This window comes from Bombus flavifrons, chromosome 1 (genome assembly GCF_040668555.2).
Source record: "Bombus flavifrons isolate JBK064 chromosome 1, iyBomFlav1_principal, whole genome shotgun sequence".
Classification (NCBI taxonomy): domain Eukaryota; kingdom Metazoa; phylum Arthropoda; class Insecta; order Hymenoptera; family Apidae; genus Bombus; species Bombus flavifrons.
Genome location: NC_138442.1, coordinates 14404232 through 14423360, shown reverse-complemented (window position 1 = coordinate 14423360; position 19129 = coordinate 14404232). Strand labels below are relative to the sequence as shown.

The following is a 19129-nucleotide window of genomic DNA, read 5'->3' as shown; positions in this document are numbered from 1 at the left end:
ATCTTCGAGACTTCCTCCTTCTTTGCCTTCTCAATTGTCGCAAATTCTTCTATTATCGTTCCTTTATTGCTCTTATACAACGAGATCAAGCTTCCGTTAACAACTTATCGACAAGTCACGTTTCGATCTCATAGTTACACAGCTAATACCTCCTACATACTATTAAGCGTTACGTAAAGCTCTGAATCGCCGGAGGGCAACAAATTACAACCGCGAAACGACAGATATCGGCACGGAGACCTAGACAACGATGCCAACGACGAGGTATTTATCGGTGTGTCATCGGTTCGACATTATTGCATGACGCTATCCCTCTATACTGCAGGGTGTTGCAAGTGATGGCATAATGTTCGCGCGGTAAGATACTAAACGATCCATGCATCAACGTCGCGAAACTCCTGCGACACCTTTCCTTTTGCGGTAGCGATAATTTCATCGAACCGAAATCTTGATTAAAATTTGCCCGGCCCAGTGGTTATGGTAGAATATTTCACAGATCAATTTCTCCTGTTCGACGATCGAACGACGTGCAAACGACATCGGCCATGATCCTTCTCTTTCTCCATTCTACGAACGATAGAGACAGAAAAATGACGTTTCACTCGACTAAACACGATGTCGAGAAACTGAAAGCTATCCACGGTGGACGCGCAAGCCGACTGGTAGTTAGGTCGGTAGCTTTCGGTCGATCGTGACGTCGATCGGAAGTGGACACGGTTTTCAGGGGGAGCCCTAGTGTATCTCTGGTATCGCGGCACCAACGTGTCTCTTTCGCTATGGCAACGCGCCGGTTCCACCATGACGACGATGATATCGCAGTCCGCCGATCCGCATGAATACCGAAGAATCAATCACCGTACTGATCGGTGTGCCCGATAACGAGGCCCGCTGCACGATCTAGATTTGCATCGGTGGGCCACGCCATTGAAATCATAATAATACCGCCGATCCATTATTACGCGGACCCGGCTACGAACCGGGATACAGATGTCGTTTAGCGGTCGGCTTCCAGCGAATACTCTCGTGGTAATTGATCCATCTCCGACCGCTGTCGACCGATTATATTATCGCTCCTTGCGCGTCGATCGCCGTAAGATCCTTGCGCGGGAATTCGTGAGAGAACAATAGTCATCTTTGAAGAACGGATAAGTTCGACGTTTGAACTTTCATGGATGCAGAAGGGGTAGATTTGAGAATTTCATATTTTTCTATACGATGGAAATTAATTCTGAGACCGAGGTCTATGAAAATACTTGACGCCTGTCTCTTTCATCACAGTGTCTGACTAGAATATCAGCTACATTACAGCAGATTACATACCTTTCTTAATGGTGAAGGTGATTCTTAAAATTAATTTCTGTGAGATTGCTGTATATCTGTTACTGGAGCAATCGTTAAAACTTCAACCAGAATTAATTTCAGTAGCGACGAACAAGAATGCTTAATAGATAGATAGAGGTACGGACACGACTCGACGAGTTTGACTAGACAAGACGTGAACAGATTCAAGTCGATCAGCGATTCGGAGGTTTTCAAAGAGTTACGATGTCGACAGAAATTTATTCCGATAATGAACTCGGCTAGAACACCCGGTACAAAGTATTCGAGTGGCAAGCGCAATTCGAAAAGGTGGCGCGTGGACCGGTTCGGAACCACATTCCCCCTTGACAGAAGTGCCGAATCATTCGGAGCTGTTCCACTGTCAACGTTGAAACACAGAATTCTTATCGACGGGAAATTTGACCGCCGGTGCTACTTCTCCGGCGATACCACGAAATCTCGCGCTCAATTAAGCGATCATTGTGATCTCTGAATGTTCTGATTCGTCGAGTTTCGTAGAACGTTGAACATTGTTCGAGCACCGGTATTCAAGAAAAGTTAACGAACCTGTGATTAGAAAAATGTTATTTCAGGGATCAAGTCGTAGTTGCGCACCAGGGAACTTTGAACGAATATCCATTTATAAAATAATAATGTGGAAGAGCTAGGACGTAAAGTGATAAGTGAGTTTCTGTGTACCCCAGTCTCTTCGCGATTAATACTCGAAGCCATTAAGTAAGATTTACAGAAAACGTTGAACTTGGTGCCTTTTCGAATCGTAGGAAACGCAATCTATAATCCAAGCTGACTCTCGAATCGTTCGATTCACGCCCGTCTTTAACCTCATGGGCGCATTAGTTTCCTGTCTTATGAGAAACCTTTGAACATCCTCGGAGTCGAACATTTACTTTGATGACTAAGTAATGATTCTTATTTCACGCAACGCTCGTAGGACACACGGTGGCGATCCCGCGTACGACCGCAGAATAAGCGGGTTCTACGGTGCCGTATGGTAATCGCTATTCGGATTCCTCACCACGGGTCGCTGGATCATTGCGTTTCCTAGTAATAAATTGTGTACCTGAAGCCCCGCGTGATACGTACAAGCTTCCAATGGACGGCGCACTTTGTATCTTTTAATCTATGGAGCCACCGTGAAAAATTCGAATGGCATTCCGACGAAATTTCCCATGAACCGGCTAATCGCTTCCGTGACGTTCTAGTATCCCTATCGGGGCCGATAAACTATCAATTTATAAGAGAGGCTCTCCTGCCAACGAGGTTCACTTTTACATGAAGTTTTGAGATATCCTCGAGCGGTTTTGTTCGAAGCCGTAATATCGGATACGAAAGGAGAGGGTCGAAAGTGGGACCTCGACGCTAACAGCCGGGCAATCTCTGATTTTCTCTCCGAATGGCGGAGATGATACGGTCGGCCGGCAATTAGCCACCAACCTTACGCGTCTACTCGGTTCGTTCCAGTGCGGCTTGTGAACGTCCGCATCTCGTCGCCTGGTTTCTCTCTCGTCATAGCTGTGTCGGCCCGGGAGGATCATGAGCTATAATCACAAGAGGGGTCGTCGAGCATTACAAACAGCGGCCCGTCACGCGAGCCGGTCGAGTTAGCACCGTTCAGCCCGGGGACCATTGTCGGGTAACGTTGCCTTCCAGGGATCGTGGCAGCAGAAGAGGAGAAGGAAAAGAAGAAACGACGCGAAATCGGTAGTAGTTGATGATCATAATGGTAGAAGTCGAACGAAGGAAATGAAGAGGGCTTAAGGACGATGAAAGGAGCGGTCGTAGTAACAAAGACAACGAAATGTGTCCAGAAAGAGACGGTGACGAGAGAAATCGCAGGTTCTACCGGAGAATCTGGCCTCTCCCGGTTTCGCAGAGAACGAACGTATAATATCAGCGTGAGGAAGAAAGAGAAAGGACAGCGCGGAGTCGAAGGAAGATACGGGGAGAAGAGAGAAACGAAGATCTCTTTCCTGGTGGTTGGGAAGAGAGGGTGGGGGCAAGGTGGATCGCGGATTGAGTCATTATGCTTGCTCGGAGGAGACCACAGGCCTTGATGCGGGAACGGCTGCCATCGGCTCGTGAAAGGAAACCGACCGGATGATTCAACGTATACAGACGGACAAAGTAGTCGCGGTGCTTACTATACGCTGCACTCATCCTTTCCTCCTCCCTATTCTTCTTCGTCTCCTTCATTGTCCGCATCTTCCTATTCCCTATTCCTCATCCAATTCTCTTCTCGTTTCTCTTCGCTCCATCGTTCATAGACCGCGCTGTGGAACTGGTTATGGTACGTTCATCAAGTTTGACCAGGACGAGAAGGACGAAGACGAAGATAACCTGTCGATCGCGCGTTAACTAATTTTCCATCCCGGTTGGCCGTTTGCGTTTTCTTAGAAATTGATCGTTTCCCGTTTTTTTCACGAACACTGATAAAGCGGCCTGACTCGTTACAGCGAAATTTATTAACGCGTTTGGTTGCTTTTCGACGATGCACTATCCAAGCAACGGAGAAATGCCTCTTCGAATGAAACGAGAGTTTTTTCTTAAGAGTAATTAACGTAGTAATGCGAAACGCACGCTGGCGTTTACTAATTAACGGTAATACACCGCTGTAAAAATTGATCGATCTTCATTTTTTCGCCCACGACGATAAAATCTCTTTCTTACCCGCTTCCTCGTACTTTTTCTGTCGTACGCCGCAATAAAAGCGACCGAACTCATTACGCAAAAGTTTGTTAACGGGCTCGATTCTTCTTCGTAATACGTTGGTTAATTAAATGGCTTGTAATTTATGTTGGCAGCGAGCAAAGCGCGCCTTTGTTATCAGGGGGTAATTGGACTTTAGCAAAATCGAGCAACGCTACCGGTTTTTTCGCCGGGGCAATAAAGCCCGCTCGAACGAAAAGCATTAATAAATTCTATTCCGGTTCCGCGTGAGGTGCGTTCTCTTAGTAAGAAGCGATTTAAGCTAAAGATCATTTACAGCCATTCCGATGATATTCTTCGAGTAATTTTCATTATTGTGTTAAACGATGTCAAAATTAATCCGCTGCGATAACGAGAGGTAAAAATTTGTTGCGTAGGTTATTCTCCGAGCGATGTCGGTCTCTCTTAAACTGATAATCGAATCAACGAACAGCAGCACCTTGTTGGAATCGCGACAAAGATCGAGATCGGGTCAAGTAGGACTATTGCACCCGCGTGTACATCAATATTGTGACATCGGACTGGTCCATCGACGAGTTCTGCACCGGTATCATTATGGGTAGCTAAGCCACCACTGGATTTTATCTCGTTCATCGAGCCGGTGTAAGCCAAACGAGTTGACAAGTCCACGATTCGTCGGAGAAAGGAAGGTCGGGGCGACAAATAGAAAAGGAGAAACCACAGGTACCAGGGTCGAGGAACAGAAAAATCGTTGCCTGAAACCACACGATCGATTACCTGACTCTTGGAAAGAGAGGGAGCGCGGTCGGGAATCTTTTGACAAGTCACTTTGGACCGGGCAACCTGCTTTCGCGGAATCGTTCCCATCGCTCCCGGCTGATACCAATCTCGCTAACATATCGTCCAACCCACAGACACCATAGTGAAATGCATATTTCGGTACATTGCGTGTCCCTCCATTCCTGTCCGTTTGTTTCCCCATTTCTTACCCTTTATTTGTCTCTGTGTTTTAAAATGCGAGGCGAGCGTAGGTGTCCTGCGGAGTATCAAAATTTATTCGCTCTCACCCTCTTGCGCGTTAAACGCTAGATTCTCCTGTGTTCATCACCGTCCGATTGTGTCACCATCCGATTCACGCGATACGATGCGATTAAAGTCACACGGAATTGTTCGAACATTTGTTTTCCCTTAAGTAGCTTCACGCCCGATAGTTCACGTTGAACGAGAGTCGAGAACGAGACAGTCGAGAAAAAAAATTCCCTCGTCGTGCAGATTGCCATGATCGTAACGGTGAGAAACGCGATACAGGGAAAAAGTGGTCGTTTGAAACGTGCACGAAAGACTTCATCAACTTTCTTAATGCGAGAGAGTTGCGTGGCACTACGTACATCAGGGTACGCGTGGGGTCGCACACGACAAACCAGCGGGAGATCGTAATTTGCGGCATAACTCGACGAAGAAGAGCGCACTTTCACGGGCATCGCGACTGCTCTACTTGTCATTCGTCTAACTGTACATTGTTATTATGTCGTTCAGGAATGTGGCGTGGAACGGATCCCCGGATAATATCACATGACACGCGTGTTCTCCGACCTTTTTTGTACCGTTTAAATCCTGTTTCTAAGTACTGTACGTGTCACTGCCCTGGTACGTGTAATTTCGAATCAATAATAATGATATTACGTCACATAAACTATTACACATATACATGTTAGACAAGAGAAAAAGGTATGCTAATAATAAAGAATATTCGTTTCGTACTTCAATTGCAATCGGAGTGCCAGAAGAGATTCCAACGGCGGAGACTTCAACGCTGGCACAAGCGGGATCGATCCGTTTTCCCAGCGGTCGGCAATTAAACAGAATCCGTGCTCGTGGTCGCGGTTACGGGAGGAAGAGTAGCATAACACGGCCGCGTTTGTGCCTTTTCGAGCATCGAAATTGAAGAATTTACGACGTTGGCCAGCCCAAGCATTTGCCTTTACACCGCACCTCCCTTAGCCCGTTCCCTTAACAGCATCCTCGTATCTGCGGCCGGTCTCCCTCGCGTTCGAATTTCGTGGTCCCACGTCGATGCTTTCTCGTCTCGTTTCGTCCATCCGTCCGCTCGTCCGTCCGCCCGTCCATTCGTCCGGCGTTGCCGCGCGGATTCAATGTCCATGCAAAGTAAACGGCGGCCTCGAGAACGGCTGTCAATTATCCGTTATATACGGCCCTGGCCCTCGAACCCATTCTTAACGACCCCTTAAAGCTGGCCACGAACAGTCCAGCCCCCTCTCCACGCGTCTCTCTGTATCGCGCCCGAAAACTCGGAGGCATGGGGAGGCCTTCTTCGACGACAACGAAAATGACCACGAGGACACGAGCGGACCAACGAGAACGAGCCAAGGAACGAACGAACGCGCGACACGAGAAGGACGAAATTGAAGAGGAGGAAGACCGGCTGCGAAACCGGGGGTGAGGTGGAAGCGGTTTCCGGGAATCGTTTGGTATTCCAACGCTACCGCCACTCGCGGCACCTTCCTCCTTCAAACTGCGGACAGATTCCTCTGCGGCCTCGTCGAAGAGGCCGATACAGGGACGATCGCTTCTATAGCCGCGCCGCGAAGTGTGTCAGAATTGCAAATGGACAGCGCGGCAGCCGACGAAACACAGAGACCGACGCAGTCGACGGAAAGAGGGCGCGAATTCCAACGTGTAATTCTCTAAGATGGATTCGAGCCGAGACCAAGGAATTCGTGCCGTTCCGTTCCAGGTGGGGGAGTCGGGATTTCGGGAAAAGGGGCTGACGCGTTCCGTCGACAGTGGGAAAGATTCGTTCCGATTTTACGAGAGAATTCGTCCCTTTGTCCCGCTGAGAGGAACTGTCTCTTTTTCTAGCGCGTGTTTGTTTTACGACGCAGAGAATGAATCCTCTGTGCCAGCAGAAAACCTTCGAGTCCGAGTCAAGGTTCTGTAACAATGAAATTTTCTGAGCAAGCTAGAGCTTCTTTATGACCACGATTTAAAATTCATAGCGGAATAATACGATAAACAAGATCGGTTGGCGCGAAGTTAACGAATCTTTTAACGAGGCGACGCTCGCGGAGCGCAGGAACGAATGACGCGGCGAAGAGAACGTTCAGGTTAACAGGTACGAGGCATCATTCTCTCGCTCGTAAACGCCAACGCCTCGTAATTATAACGATACGTCCCGTTCGAACGTAACGAGCCAACTGAGAGGAGATCGAAAAGCCACGGGCTTCTCTCGTGGCACACCGAGGCTTTCGGTCTGCTCGTTACGTTTATAGCGAAGAATCGCAAATCAATCAATTTCTCTCACGAGGAAACCTTTTTCCGAACGAGTTAATTGACCGTAGCGCGACAAGCATCGTGCTCTAAGCTGACTTCATCACGATTTGTTAACGTAACCGTATATACGTACTACAGCGAACTGCTGTGTTCACTCACCGAGTTCAGGCTGCTCACGATTCCTGTCAAACTCCTGCTGGATCTCGCACGATTTGGTTAGTTGTCTCGTTTACACCGTTCTTGCTCAACTTCCTACTCGAATTAATTGCGTGAACAGCGTTACGTAACGGTGTGAATTTCTTCGAATACACAAACTTGACGTGGGCTCTTGAAATTATAAAAACACGATGAATTTTGTAACTCGTTTAAACCAACGCGACTTGATCTCTTGGAAAAGTGGTATACGACGATATTCTATTGTTCTGTACTCCATCATACACGGTGTAAGTTAAAATTAAATTTGACAGATTGTGCTTACCTCGATCTTCGTAATACCTACTGTTCTCAGAGATCAGTAACGGATGATCAAGGTTTTGGAATGAGGATCATTGGAATTTTACTGGTACGTCTATTTAGATACGCTTGGATGTTCGCGTTTTTCGTACGTAGAGTGATTGAAAACGCCTGAAGCGTGGAATACGCGGCGATTCGTCGAAGGCGCGTCACCGTGTGCGGATAATAGCTTATTAACAAAGCATCGGCGAGGCGCGCGAGGAAGTGACAGAGCGGTCTCTCGAACCAAGCGGAACAGAGAAAATAAAAAAGCAGGCGAACAGGGAGGTGCGACGAAGAAGGAGATGAAATCCTGATGCCAGGAGTCCAGTCACGGGTTTTGTCGACGCCTTCGAGAGAAGGGTCTTGACACAACGGGGCTTTAATTACGCCGATATCACGGTAATTAAGCCGATCAATGCATGCCATTGTGCGGCGACCGCGGGGCCCCATCGACGCTAAGGCCCATCCATAATCACGGTCATGGACCCCCTTCGTCCGACACAAAAGCACCCCGGCCCATGGGACACCAAGGCGTTTCGATCCTTGTGCGTTACTTCTTTTTGTGGAGAAACCGCGTGAAAGGAGGCGCAAAAATTGACGCGATCTTCCACATGATACAATTCGTTTAATTGAAACACGAGCACAATATAATTCTCGCGAAGGCTCACCTCGAGTTCGTGCATGAACAATGTTTCTCGTCAAGCTCTATCGACAAATTGTCGAGAAATACAAAGACACGACATGGTCGAACACGAAATTTCCGAATTCTTGGAATCAATTTAACGATGTTTAAAGGTGCACGAAGTTAGAACGAACGATAGGACGATAGAAATTACTGTTACGATTTATCCTTAATTCTAGTCCTTCGTGGCTCGTTCTTTCAATAATCACGAGCAATTATGTTGCGCGTGGCTGGAAGGCAGGTTCGGGCTGTGACGAATATAAATACGCTCCTTTCAATTTCTCGTAGCTGAAAGAAACGCGGCGTGGAAGGTGGTATTTCTTCGAGTCGAGGGAAATCGTGTGTGAAATTCGTTGCTCGAGGCGGCCACGGTCTCGTGGCACATGGTCGTTCGTCGGGGTAATCGCGGCTTGTGTAAGCATCGATACCAGAAAATCGTTCGAAGTCGCTCCTCCCTAAAGCGTGCTCGCTGGGAGGTTAGTCTCGTCGCAGATACCAACACGACAACGTTCATTCTATTAATCGAATGGAGTTTGCGTTACAATCATCCGCACGATATTTCCCCGTAATATGCGCCAGTTGCTCATTTTGTCGAGTAGAATCCTCGTGGCTTCCAGTTATCAATGATTATAGCGTAATTCGTGATCTTCGTAAGGGCATTTCAACTTTTCGATCATGTTACGGTTTTCATTACGAATTCGAAGGTATGTCGATAGTTATAGCAGTCTCCGTTGTATAACGAGATCATAAATTGAAGCATGAAGGAACGGTATTACTTGTTGTAAGCCATTTTGTACTTTTAGCGAAAGTTATACCAAAATTGAGATAAAGAATGTATGCATAATCTGTCATCTCGGCAATTGCCCTGTTAGCAACGCGTTTCTGCAATATTTACATTCAACTTGGAAGACTTTTCCATTCAGGAAAAAATGTAAATTTCAATGGTTCAAGGGAATTCCAATAATAACAAAAATATAGAAAACTACAAAAAAAATATGGTATGTTTAAAATAACAGCTCAAGAATACTCAGCAATCACGTGCTATATTGTTACACCGTGGAAGTTTCTACAAACTGCTTACACGCCTAATGGAACATATTCGAATCTTGTCATCAAAGAAATCGATGAAAGGAAGATGCATTAGATCTCTCGGTGATTAAAGTCCGTCGATAGACCGTGGAACGATGAGAATATTTCCAAAGGTGCATCGTCACCATTCCTTTGTGCACTGCCCCAATTACAAGAAACACTCCCAAGGACGCGACTCATCAATCCCAGTTATTCGGTCGACGATGAACGTACTAACGCTTTGTCACTGTTTACCGAGGTTTATCCGTCACGTAAAACTCGGAACTTGGAAGCGATGAGACGAAGGGAGAAAGATTTGTTTGCGACCGCCCGCACCGTTTCAACTGTTTGTCGTAGGAGTTAGGACGACCGAACGTTCCCCACAAAGTGCCGCTCTTTCTCTCTCTCTCTCTCTCTCTTTCTCTCTTCGTCTGGTCGGTTCAGAAAACGAAACGACCAGCCGAACGGTATACTTTTTAGTCACTATTTGCGCCGGTGATTCACGAAACACGAGCGGAAGAGGATCATCAGTCTGTCCACTGCAATCTCTCGCTGCTTTCTTGGACAGATGTAGGTATCCTTCCAATTGGGAAGCGTAATGTTTCCACGCTGCTTCCATTAACCGTATTTATCCGGAACTTCTTGTCCATTTCAACCTGTTAAAAGAAAGTCGTTCTTTGGTATCTACACCATCCTTTACTCGACAATTTCCTGAACGTTTAAAGGAGGATCCAACGTATACTCGAAGGATTCGTTTCACTGTAAAGAAATAATAGTCTTTTTTAAACGTCTCAACCAAAATCCATTGTTTAATGGGGATGTTCACGTTGCAGGTGACGGTCGTCAGTACGAGCACACCAAGCACCAACACGGTTCATCCCAGCGTAAACGACATGGACTGGTTTGCCGGTGTGGCCGAGGAGGAACTGCTGTACTACACGGGCGTCGGCAACGACGTCGATTCTCTTTGGGCTGTGATCGGGAGCTTCGTACCACCGCCGCCTAGACCACCTTATTTACCCGAGGAGGGTGTTACCACTGACGGACTTACCACTTGTGATTTGTGTTCGTGGGCGTGGAGGAACAACAGGCATTCCTTTTCTCTCGACGGCACTCTCGGTAAGTGCCACCGGCACAATCTTATTTCCACCCTTCACGCGCTCCATTCCAACGATACTGTTATTCCAGATATTCATGGGTAATCGCTCAAACACGCGATGAATCGTTTACTCGATCAAATTTATAGACTTTTCTTCGGTTCCAATTAAGATCCTTTGTCTGAGTGTTTTGCTTTGACGACGCGTTTCTGGAAGATGATGTTTTCAGTGTCCCTTTCGGAATGCCTTCCTCTTGTCAGCTCTTCAACCGGACCTCTCTTGAAAAGGGTTAGGAAAGTATTATAGTGGTAACATCAAGGGCTACGTGTTATTCCTTCTGTACATACTCCACCGTATTTTTGGCGTATTTGCCGAGTAAACAGCTTTTCTAGAGGATGCTTCAAGCCAAGCTTCTATCGAAAAACAAGGTCTCTCCTAAAGTATCCTCTGAGTCCAGTGACCAGTACGACTCTCGACATTCGCGTAATTAAAGGATTTTCGAGAAAAATTAGACTAGATGAATTTTTGCGGACGTTTATTACGAGATGTAACGATGCACACCGACTAAGAAAATGACGGGCATTATCGGATGCGCGATGTTCCATCTTGAGGTCTCGCTTGCTCGTTTTTTACATAAGAAAAGTAAAAGCGACTTCATTACGAGAAGATACTCGAGGTCGATGGTCAGGCAACTGTCGATACAGTCGCAGGAAATTAGGAGCAAACGAGGTGAGCCGACCTATTAAGATTTAATGTTAGGTAATAGAACATTAGGATGTGTATATCTCTAAAGCAAACTATTATATAACAATAGATATTTACCGCTTGTTTCCAATAGGATCAGTGAAACAAACGATCGATCTGCTTGTACATTTAAGAAAAAGGAGGAAGAGAAGTAGTCTTTTAATGTACGTGTAACGCTACGTAGAACATTAACGTCTCGTATACCTGGAAGGCGTTCGCGATGTCATAATCGATAGGACGGAATTGGTTAAAACGTAAAAAAGGAACGAGCACGCAAGGTGTACGTCTTCCAGCGTATGGGGTCCTCAGGGTGAAAGGTCGACCGTTGGGTGCACCATGGGAGGCCCGGCGTGCGTTCGTGCCTGTAAAACTTCACTCCACCGCTCTCTCGCACGCTCCCTCTCCACATGTCCCTCATTCGACTCGCGCTAATTCTCGTGACGGACAAATTAAGACGGATAATTCAAGAGCTCGCCCTCGCTTTAGCCCGACCTCCACATCCGGCTGAGACGTTTCGACCAATCGGAGGTCCGATACGACCACTCCTGCGACTCTCCCTTCAGCGATCGTATTCACGATCTATTTTTCTCTCCTCGTTCTTCGACTTAGTTGACACGTTGGTAATCGTAGAGATTCGTATCAAAAGGCTAGGAAACGAAATAATAAAAAGAAATAGAAAAAAGTAATTCCAGACTGCCAGGTTCTGAGATGCGAACATTTGAATCTGTCAAATTCGATATGGACGATTTCAAGGATGGTTATAAGGATTCAAGGTTGGTTACGCGGAATTGAATAATAAAAGACAAGATTGCATATAACTGAACAACATAAAAACAAAACCGCATCGATCGGTGCTTAAACACTCGATGTAGAAACGGTTTCGATTGAAAAGGTTCTTTGGACGGAGGCCGTGCTGTACATTCGGTCGGAGGAATTCGTCCAATCAGAAAGCCAGTTCTACCCTGAAGGACCTTGGTTCGCACGTACGCGAACCAAAGTGTACATACATACATACGTAAGTCTGTTCGTATCGTGGTAGGGTGCCCCACCTCTGTTCGAGGCCTGTTCGGCGCAACCGCCCTCCTCCTTGTTTCAGCCCCTGCGGGCCCCATCGTTCCAGGCACGCATTATCGCCATTACCATGAATTCCAGCAGTTATTACGCCTCTGTTGTACCGCCACGAAAATGGCGGCCCGGTGCATCCTACCGTGCAACGAGGACGCGCTCCGTTCGGCCCCATCCCCGTTTCGCTCGGGCGCCTGTGCTCCCGGCATGTCGTTCCACCGCTTACGCCAGCCGACAATTAGCTTGGAGAATGGTGGCTTCGTTTTCTCGCCGCGTTTCGTCGCCCGCTTCATTTTAAAGCGAAGATTTATTCCTCCTTCTGTCGACGTAGCGGCCGCCTGACGAACCACTGGCGAACGGCTCGGGCGCTCGTAAATCCAACGAAAGGTCGCGCGAGGACGGTCGAGCGAAACGCAAGCTCCGACACCATGGAAATTGAAACTCGCACGCCACAGTCGAAAGACGAGCGCGACCCGTTCAAGTGATGGATGACTCGTAATAAGCCGTGCGGTCGATTTTAATGCCGTTATTAAAGAGATAAATCAACTAAAGATCGAGGCGCTTCGTAGACCGATGAGATTGCGGCCGATCCGCGGCCGGGCGCTGTTGTCTTGTCCGAAACCGATGCAATTACCCCGCGAAAAACGCTAAGATAAATAGGGGGGAGGGAATGGGAGAAGATAAAGAGAGAGGAGACCTCGAGATGGGGGGATGTTTAAGGCAGCCTCGCGATGGGGTAATCATCGCGTCACTTCGCATCTTGCGCGACGTAATAATTACGAGATCGCGCCTCCGACTCGAGAGTCCGTGGTACGAGTGCGCGAACTGGTCGTCGTGGCATGAAGCGGCGCGAAGGAGAAGACGGGATGCAACGGGCGGACGAACGAAACGCAAGGGACAGAGAGAACTTAATTCGAGCTCTCGAGTTTCTTTCGAGACCGGCTCTCGTGTGGACGCGCGATTCCTCGTGACTTCGAGACCACTCCTTCCTTAGCACGACAACGTTGCTAAGCATCTTTTTGAACGTGCTGTTTGATCGCGAATATTTCTCCACTCGAGCTTTTCGAGAACCGATTTTTAAACGAGACGTTGCATTCCTCTTTGTGCCCCCGAAGTACGAAACGCATATTTCTTAGTATTAGATGCGAGATATATGTATAATATAGTGCTTACCCGAAGACTGGGTAAATTACCACGTCGAAAGTTGACAGCAGCAATCGAGACGCATCGCAAGATACGAGTGTATAACGGTCGATGAAAAAGGATCAGCCGGAGGCGACGCGTTTCCATCAGCGATCGCCGCTCGATTTTAACCGATCGTTCATCGACAGTGGATCGTTCGAGTAAAATGAGGGTGCACCCAACGGAGTGCCGACAACCGCAAAGAAACACGCTAACGCGACGGTTGAAACGTCGTGGCAGCATCTCAAATGGGAAGTCGAAATCGCCGCGTGAAGCTCCGTTTTAAACGCAATGGATCGTGGCTCGCTTGATTGTGAGCTAATCACGCGATGCCGCACGAAATGATCGCAGACCGTCAATTAGAACGCGAAGCCGCACGCTGATTGTAATAGCACACGTCGAACAGCCTCCTTCGAGCGTGTAAAACCGTGAGACAACTTCATCCCTCTCGCAGCGAATGTCATTTATCGTCCGTGGTCTGGTTTAATCGGCTGCTTGTTAGGATATCCTTGCGTTTCGCAAAAGCATGCTCGTCCTCGCCTGAGTCATCCTTTTAATTCGCGTTACGCGCCCCCGGCTACGTATATTCGTATTGGACCGATGTTATCTCTCGTTGCGTACTTATATACTGGACCCAGGCTACATAACGAGGCCTCTTTTTCTCTTTGCACGGTCCAGTAACAGCCCCTCTGCTCTGACCGGGAGCGTTCTTGTCGTAGCGTTGTTCGTTGTGCTTCTTTCTCCTCTGCGAGCGATGCATCGTCACACCTTTGGTAACCAGGATAACGCCTCGAGATTTTGGTGCCTCGAAGTTGGGGTACAGAAAACTGGGACTGCTTTCGTGAAATACACTTGGTTTCTTCTCGGAAAGTTTGAAAACTTTCGCAATGAAAAGTCGCAGTCTCATTAGTTATCATCCATTTTTTTGTTTCCATGATCCGTTTCTTAAAAAATTAAAGAGTTTCGCGTTGATATGTCGTAATTATCAAACTTTTTCGTGCTACGATCTGTTTCTCACAAAAAAGGGGAATATCAGAGACCTTTTCTTTGCATAGAAAAAATTCTTTATCTTCAACGACCACAAGTATAAGGTAAACCCTGTACAACGAGTTCACTTTTACGTAAGGAGTCGGCAACGATAAATCGTTCGGGAAGAGGAGCTGGGAGTACCCCGTTTAATTGAGCCGGGCATCTAATCGAGGAATCCATTGGTCATCGGTGTCGTTTTCTCCCCGTAGCCACGATGTCGCATGTTTCGGTTCGCAGAAAAAAGGAGAAACAGGCAGGTTCGCGCCCGTAAAGTGCGAGCTGCAGAAGGATGCAAACGAGAGCGAACCAGGTCCCTTTCGTGCGACCGAAAATTTTTCGATGGCTCCTCCTGGTGCCCGGCACTTTTATATGCTCTCTCCCGAGCCGCGTACTTTTAATCTTAGAGGCAATCTCGCCCACGTAGATTTATTGGCAGCGGTTTCTTGCGCGCTGCAGGGCTACCGTACACTTGTGTGCTCCCCTTTGATTGCGTGCACCCCGATTCGTTACGCGTGCTCGCATTTATCGGCCGCTTACGGTTAATCCGCGCGTCCTGCCGAGGAATTGTTCTCAGCTCGACTCCAATGTATGGCAGAAATAAACCAATTTGACGTTTTAAATAAAACAAAACAGATACAGGACGCTTTTGGATTCTGGAGTGGGCGAATCTTGCCGATTCGTTGGTAGCGTACGATGGAAATGAACGAAGTTCGTGTACTGGTTGATATTCCAATTCGACTTAGAACCTTAAAAAATTGACGATAGGATTTTCAACAAGCGTGAGACGAAAAATTCACACGCAGGCATTTTCTATTAGTTTCAGATGCTATATGTATATGTAACATAGCAATACGTCAAAGAAATACGTTTCTAAATCATTTTCAGTTATCGCGCCAAACCTACGCGTTCGAAGCTCACGAAAAATCCTACCATCAGATATTCAAATTTCCGAGGTTACAATTTCCTTGATAGTTCAGAGAATTTTTAATTGCCTTTTATGAAAGCCATTAGTTAACAGCACTCAAGTCCATAATCTTGATAGGTCTCGACAAATGAGCTTCTCACAAGAACAGCCAATAACTCAAATGAAGCTACATGGTGCGATGGCATGATTCACGCGGCAATGCGAACTCGTCGTTCCATGATCCTGATGAAAAATGCTAAGCGGCCGCCTCGAGCAGATGGAGCAAAGGAAAAAAAGAAGTTGTGAAATTGTATTTGCATGGCAAATTGAAAGCGGATAACAGGCGTAACAGCGCTGATCGTCGAACGATTAATTAACCGCGTCGTGCGTTAATGATATGCAAACAAACGGCACTCGGATACGTTCGAGCGAATCATTAATCCGCGGAGAAGTTGTCGGTGCAACGATGAATTTAGGGTTATATACGAAAGGCGCACATGTAGCACGTGCATTATCGCCACGAAAGACCAATTTCTCGGGCATTATGCTTTGAGGATGATTGAAATGGAATTAGTTATCGACTCATCCTCGATTGATCGAGTCGGCGATTGTCGCGGAACTATATATTACGCGAAGTTTACTTTGGAACAAAGCGTGTAAATCATAACCGAAGAGGTGTTGCTATAAATTAAAGTATACAATAGCTGTAACACCATAATCACCGTATTCAAGTAGAGTGGCGATCATTAAACACAGGAAGACAGTTGCGTTTGTCGTCAAGATGCTCGTAACTCCTTAACAATGACAATCGATACAATCAACAAGGACCGAGCGACGAGTCACGGTTAATGATCTCGTTGATATTGAGAACTACGTGCTTCGTGAAAACTTACATGAATTTTGTAACCTTGAGACTGAGTGAAATTACCTTTATCACAGACACGCAATGAGTTACAGATTATTCTAAGACATCCAGTCGTCTTCCCAGACACTTGTCGTCCTTATAAATACCTTCAAAGCTGGTCGCAGGTGCCTTCTCAGGCTATCGTCTCGTTCACGATAATAGCGCACTGCGTTTGCTATCCGACGTTCTCACGTGGGTCGCGCTTAACGAGTTTTCTGTTAGCTTACAACTATCAAAATGATAGTTGCAAAGCGGTTCGAATCTCGTATGTAAATTTTACTGGACTTTCAAGTTTCGTAGAAACAAGACGCATTCGGTAATCATTCTCGAATTCCATTAAAATTTACGCGAGCAATAAGTAGCGCTCAACCAATAACGAGCCAAAAAGTCGTTGCCCTTCGGCTTAATTTCATCCGTCGAATGATCGTTTCTCGAAGACAACATTATTTCTACGCTTTCCTCCTAATCGCAGGTGTATCGTTGGTTGTCACTGACTCGACCCATTCCCTGGACCGATAACAGAACGCGGTGTACACTTAAAAGTTCTCACGAGGATCGCACTTAACAAGCTTTCTTTCTGCTCGTAGCGTAAAGAACGGTCATATTGATACACCGAGCTACGCGATTCTGTCTGCGGTATTCAGGTAATTAAGATTACAAGTCGCGTCGATTACCTGGAGACAGGCTATCGCGTGTTTTCCAACGGCTGAACACACTCGTCTTGATGCCTCTTATCTTCGCCACTTACCGAACTATGCCGAACTTAGGCGTCTTATCTCGGAAACACGGCCCATCACCGTGTTCCGGAAACATCCGCGTTCTACGCTCTCTCCTTCTTCCTCTCGCAACCTTCTTTTTCTCCATGGTGACACGCGCACAGCCACGCACACGCGTGTGTGTACACAGATACGTTGTTCGTTTAGGAATTCTTGTCGTTGGAAGGATAGCTGAGAAGTAGCCTCCGTTATTTATCCCTCGTTTTTTCGCTTATCTTGTTTCACGCGACGGGCGCGCTCACAAGGAGAAGAAAGAGTTGTTAACAGCCGGCGTATATCGCTACATTAGAACCGATAGAAATACCACCGCGTCCGTGGCAAATCAACAAACCATGGCTTGCCAACTCAACTCGGTTCCTCCGAATACTAATAATTTCTTTCTCTACATATTTCTTTTTCGTTTGTACCTAACAGCCCACACCGCTGTTGATTACCACAATCCATCGAAGGGTGTCTATTCGTTATCTTTATTGACACGTGAATTTTCTACTTACTTTCTGTTCCAGAATAATGGAATAGCGAGGTGGTAAATTGATCTATTCAAGTTGATCGAGCTTCGATTCGATTCTTGATAAAATCGTTTTCTTTCTATCGAATACTCTAAATGGCTGCAATTTTCGATATTACGTGTGAGATCGATCTGACTCGATTGGTTTTACGACTTATACAACTTTTTTTCAAGAAGAATCACCAGAGTGTATTCACAAGCGAAACAAAACGAATTCCTTTTACTCCCTCAACCGATCTCAAGTTCTGACGTTTTCAAGATCGGTCGAGCGACTCAAAGACTGAAACATGACTGGCATTCAGAAAAAAACAGCTTCAAACGACATAGACACCGCAGCAATAGAGCCATCAAGTCATAATTACCGTACGAGTCGTTGAAGTGACTACAAGCGGCCGTGTTCCTAAAGAACGATAATGCCCGCTTTGTTTTCCTTCTGGCTTCTTTCCCTGCGACCATTACCGATTACGCTCAAGCGTTCTCAAACGGGAAGAAGTGTACCTCTGTCTACGTCGAGTCGAGGAAGGACGAGGAAAACCTATCCACTCGATTCTATCCTTACACTTTTACACGACGCAAGTACGAGAACTTGACATTGACGTGTGCCAAGTGCTGGTTCCCTCGTCGGTTCGCGTACGGTTGACGTAGAGTATGAATGATTCCGTTAACTGGACGTTGCCTCGCGTAGCCTCAGGATTATTTCTCAGGAAACGTTGAAGGGTGCATCGAGCGAAAGCTGCTTCCTTGAGAATTTTCGACTCGCTTCGATCCGTTGAAATCGGATGTTAGAGTGAGTCTACGATTCAGACACTAAGCAATTGATGTTGTTGAAAACATTATGCTCGACTCGACGTGTAACTGCCTCGTATTTTTATTTGTAAATAGTATCCTTGATTGGAGAGACTGGTATAGCGAGCGGCATATCAAGATTGATGCGTACTCCGAGAGCTGATTTTACGCACCTAATCGAACCGTGCAATCTGTAGTGCCGTGGTCGATAACCCATCGTGCGAAGGTGACAACCGAGATACGATTGACATCGCGTTGAATCGGAAAGATCGGACGATAAACGCGCCACTTCGCGATTTTACGTTCTCTACTCGTTTCCTCCGACGACGCTGAGTCTCTTTAATCTTCTCGTTACTCTGATGACTGCTTGAAAAGTAACTTTAATGATCCTACGTAAATCCTACGGCAGAATGAACGGACATTTCTCTGCAAATTCAACCCTGACGTTTTACAATGACATAGGTAATTTATTAACTTGGACGAGCAGAATCCTTTTCCCAGCAATTGAAATTTTTAATCATTGAGAAATTTAGTTGGAATCTGTAAACCAAAGTCGAATGATTTAAACTCAAAATTATACCGCCGTAAAT

At 46.5% G+C, this 19129-nt stretch overlaps 1 protein-coding gene across 5 annotated transcripts in view; it reads left to right on the top strand.

The window, feature by feature from the left end:
• LOC138178104 (uncharacterized) overlaps nucleotides 1-19129 on the top strand; it is a 99112-nt gene that overhangs the window by 55788 nt on the left and 24195 nt on the right. For all 5 annotated transcript variants that reach the window (XM_069109607.1, XM_069109614.1, XM_069109599.1 and 2 more), the window contains one exon: nucleotides 10378-10663. In XM_069109607.1, coding sequence (XP_068965708.1) covers nucleotides 10438-10663 — 226 coding nt within the window. In that variant the 5' untranslated portion in view covers nucleotides 10378-10437. The remainder of the gene's footprint in view (nucleotides 1-10377; nucleotides 10664-19129) is intronic.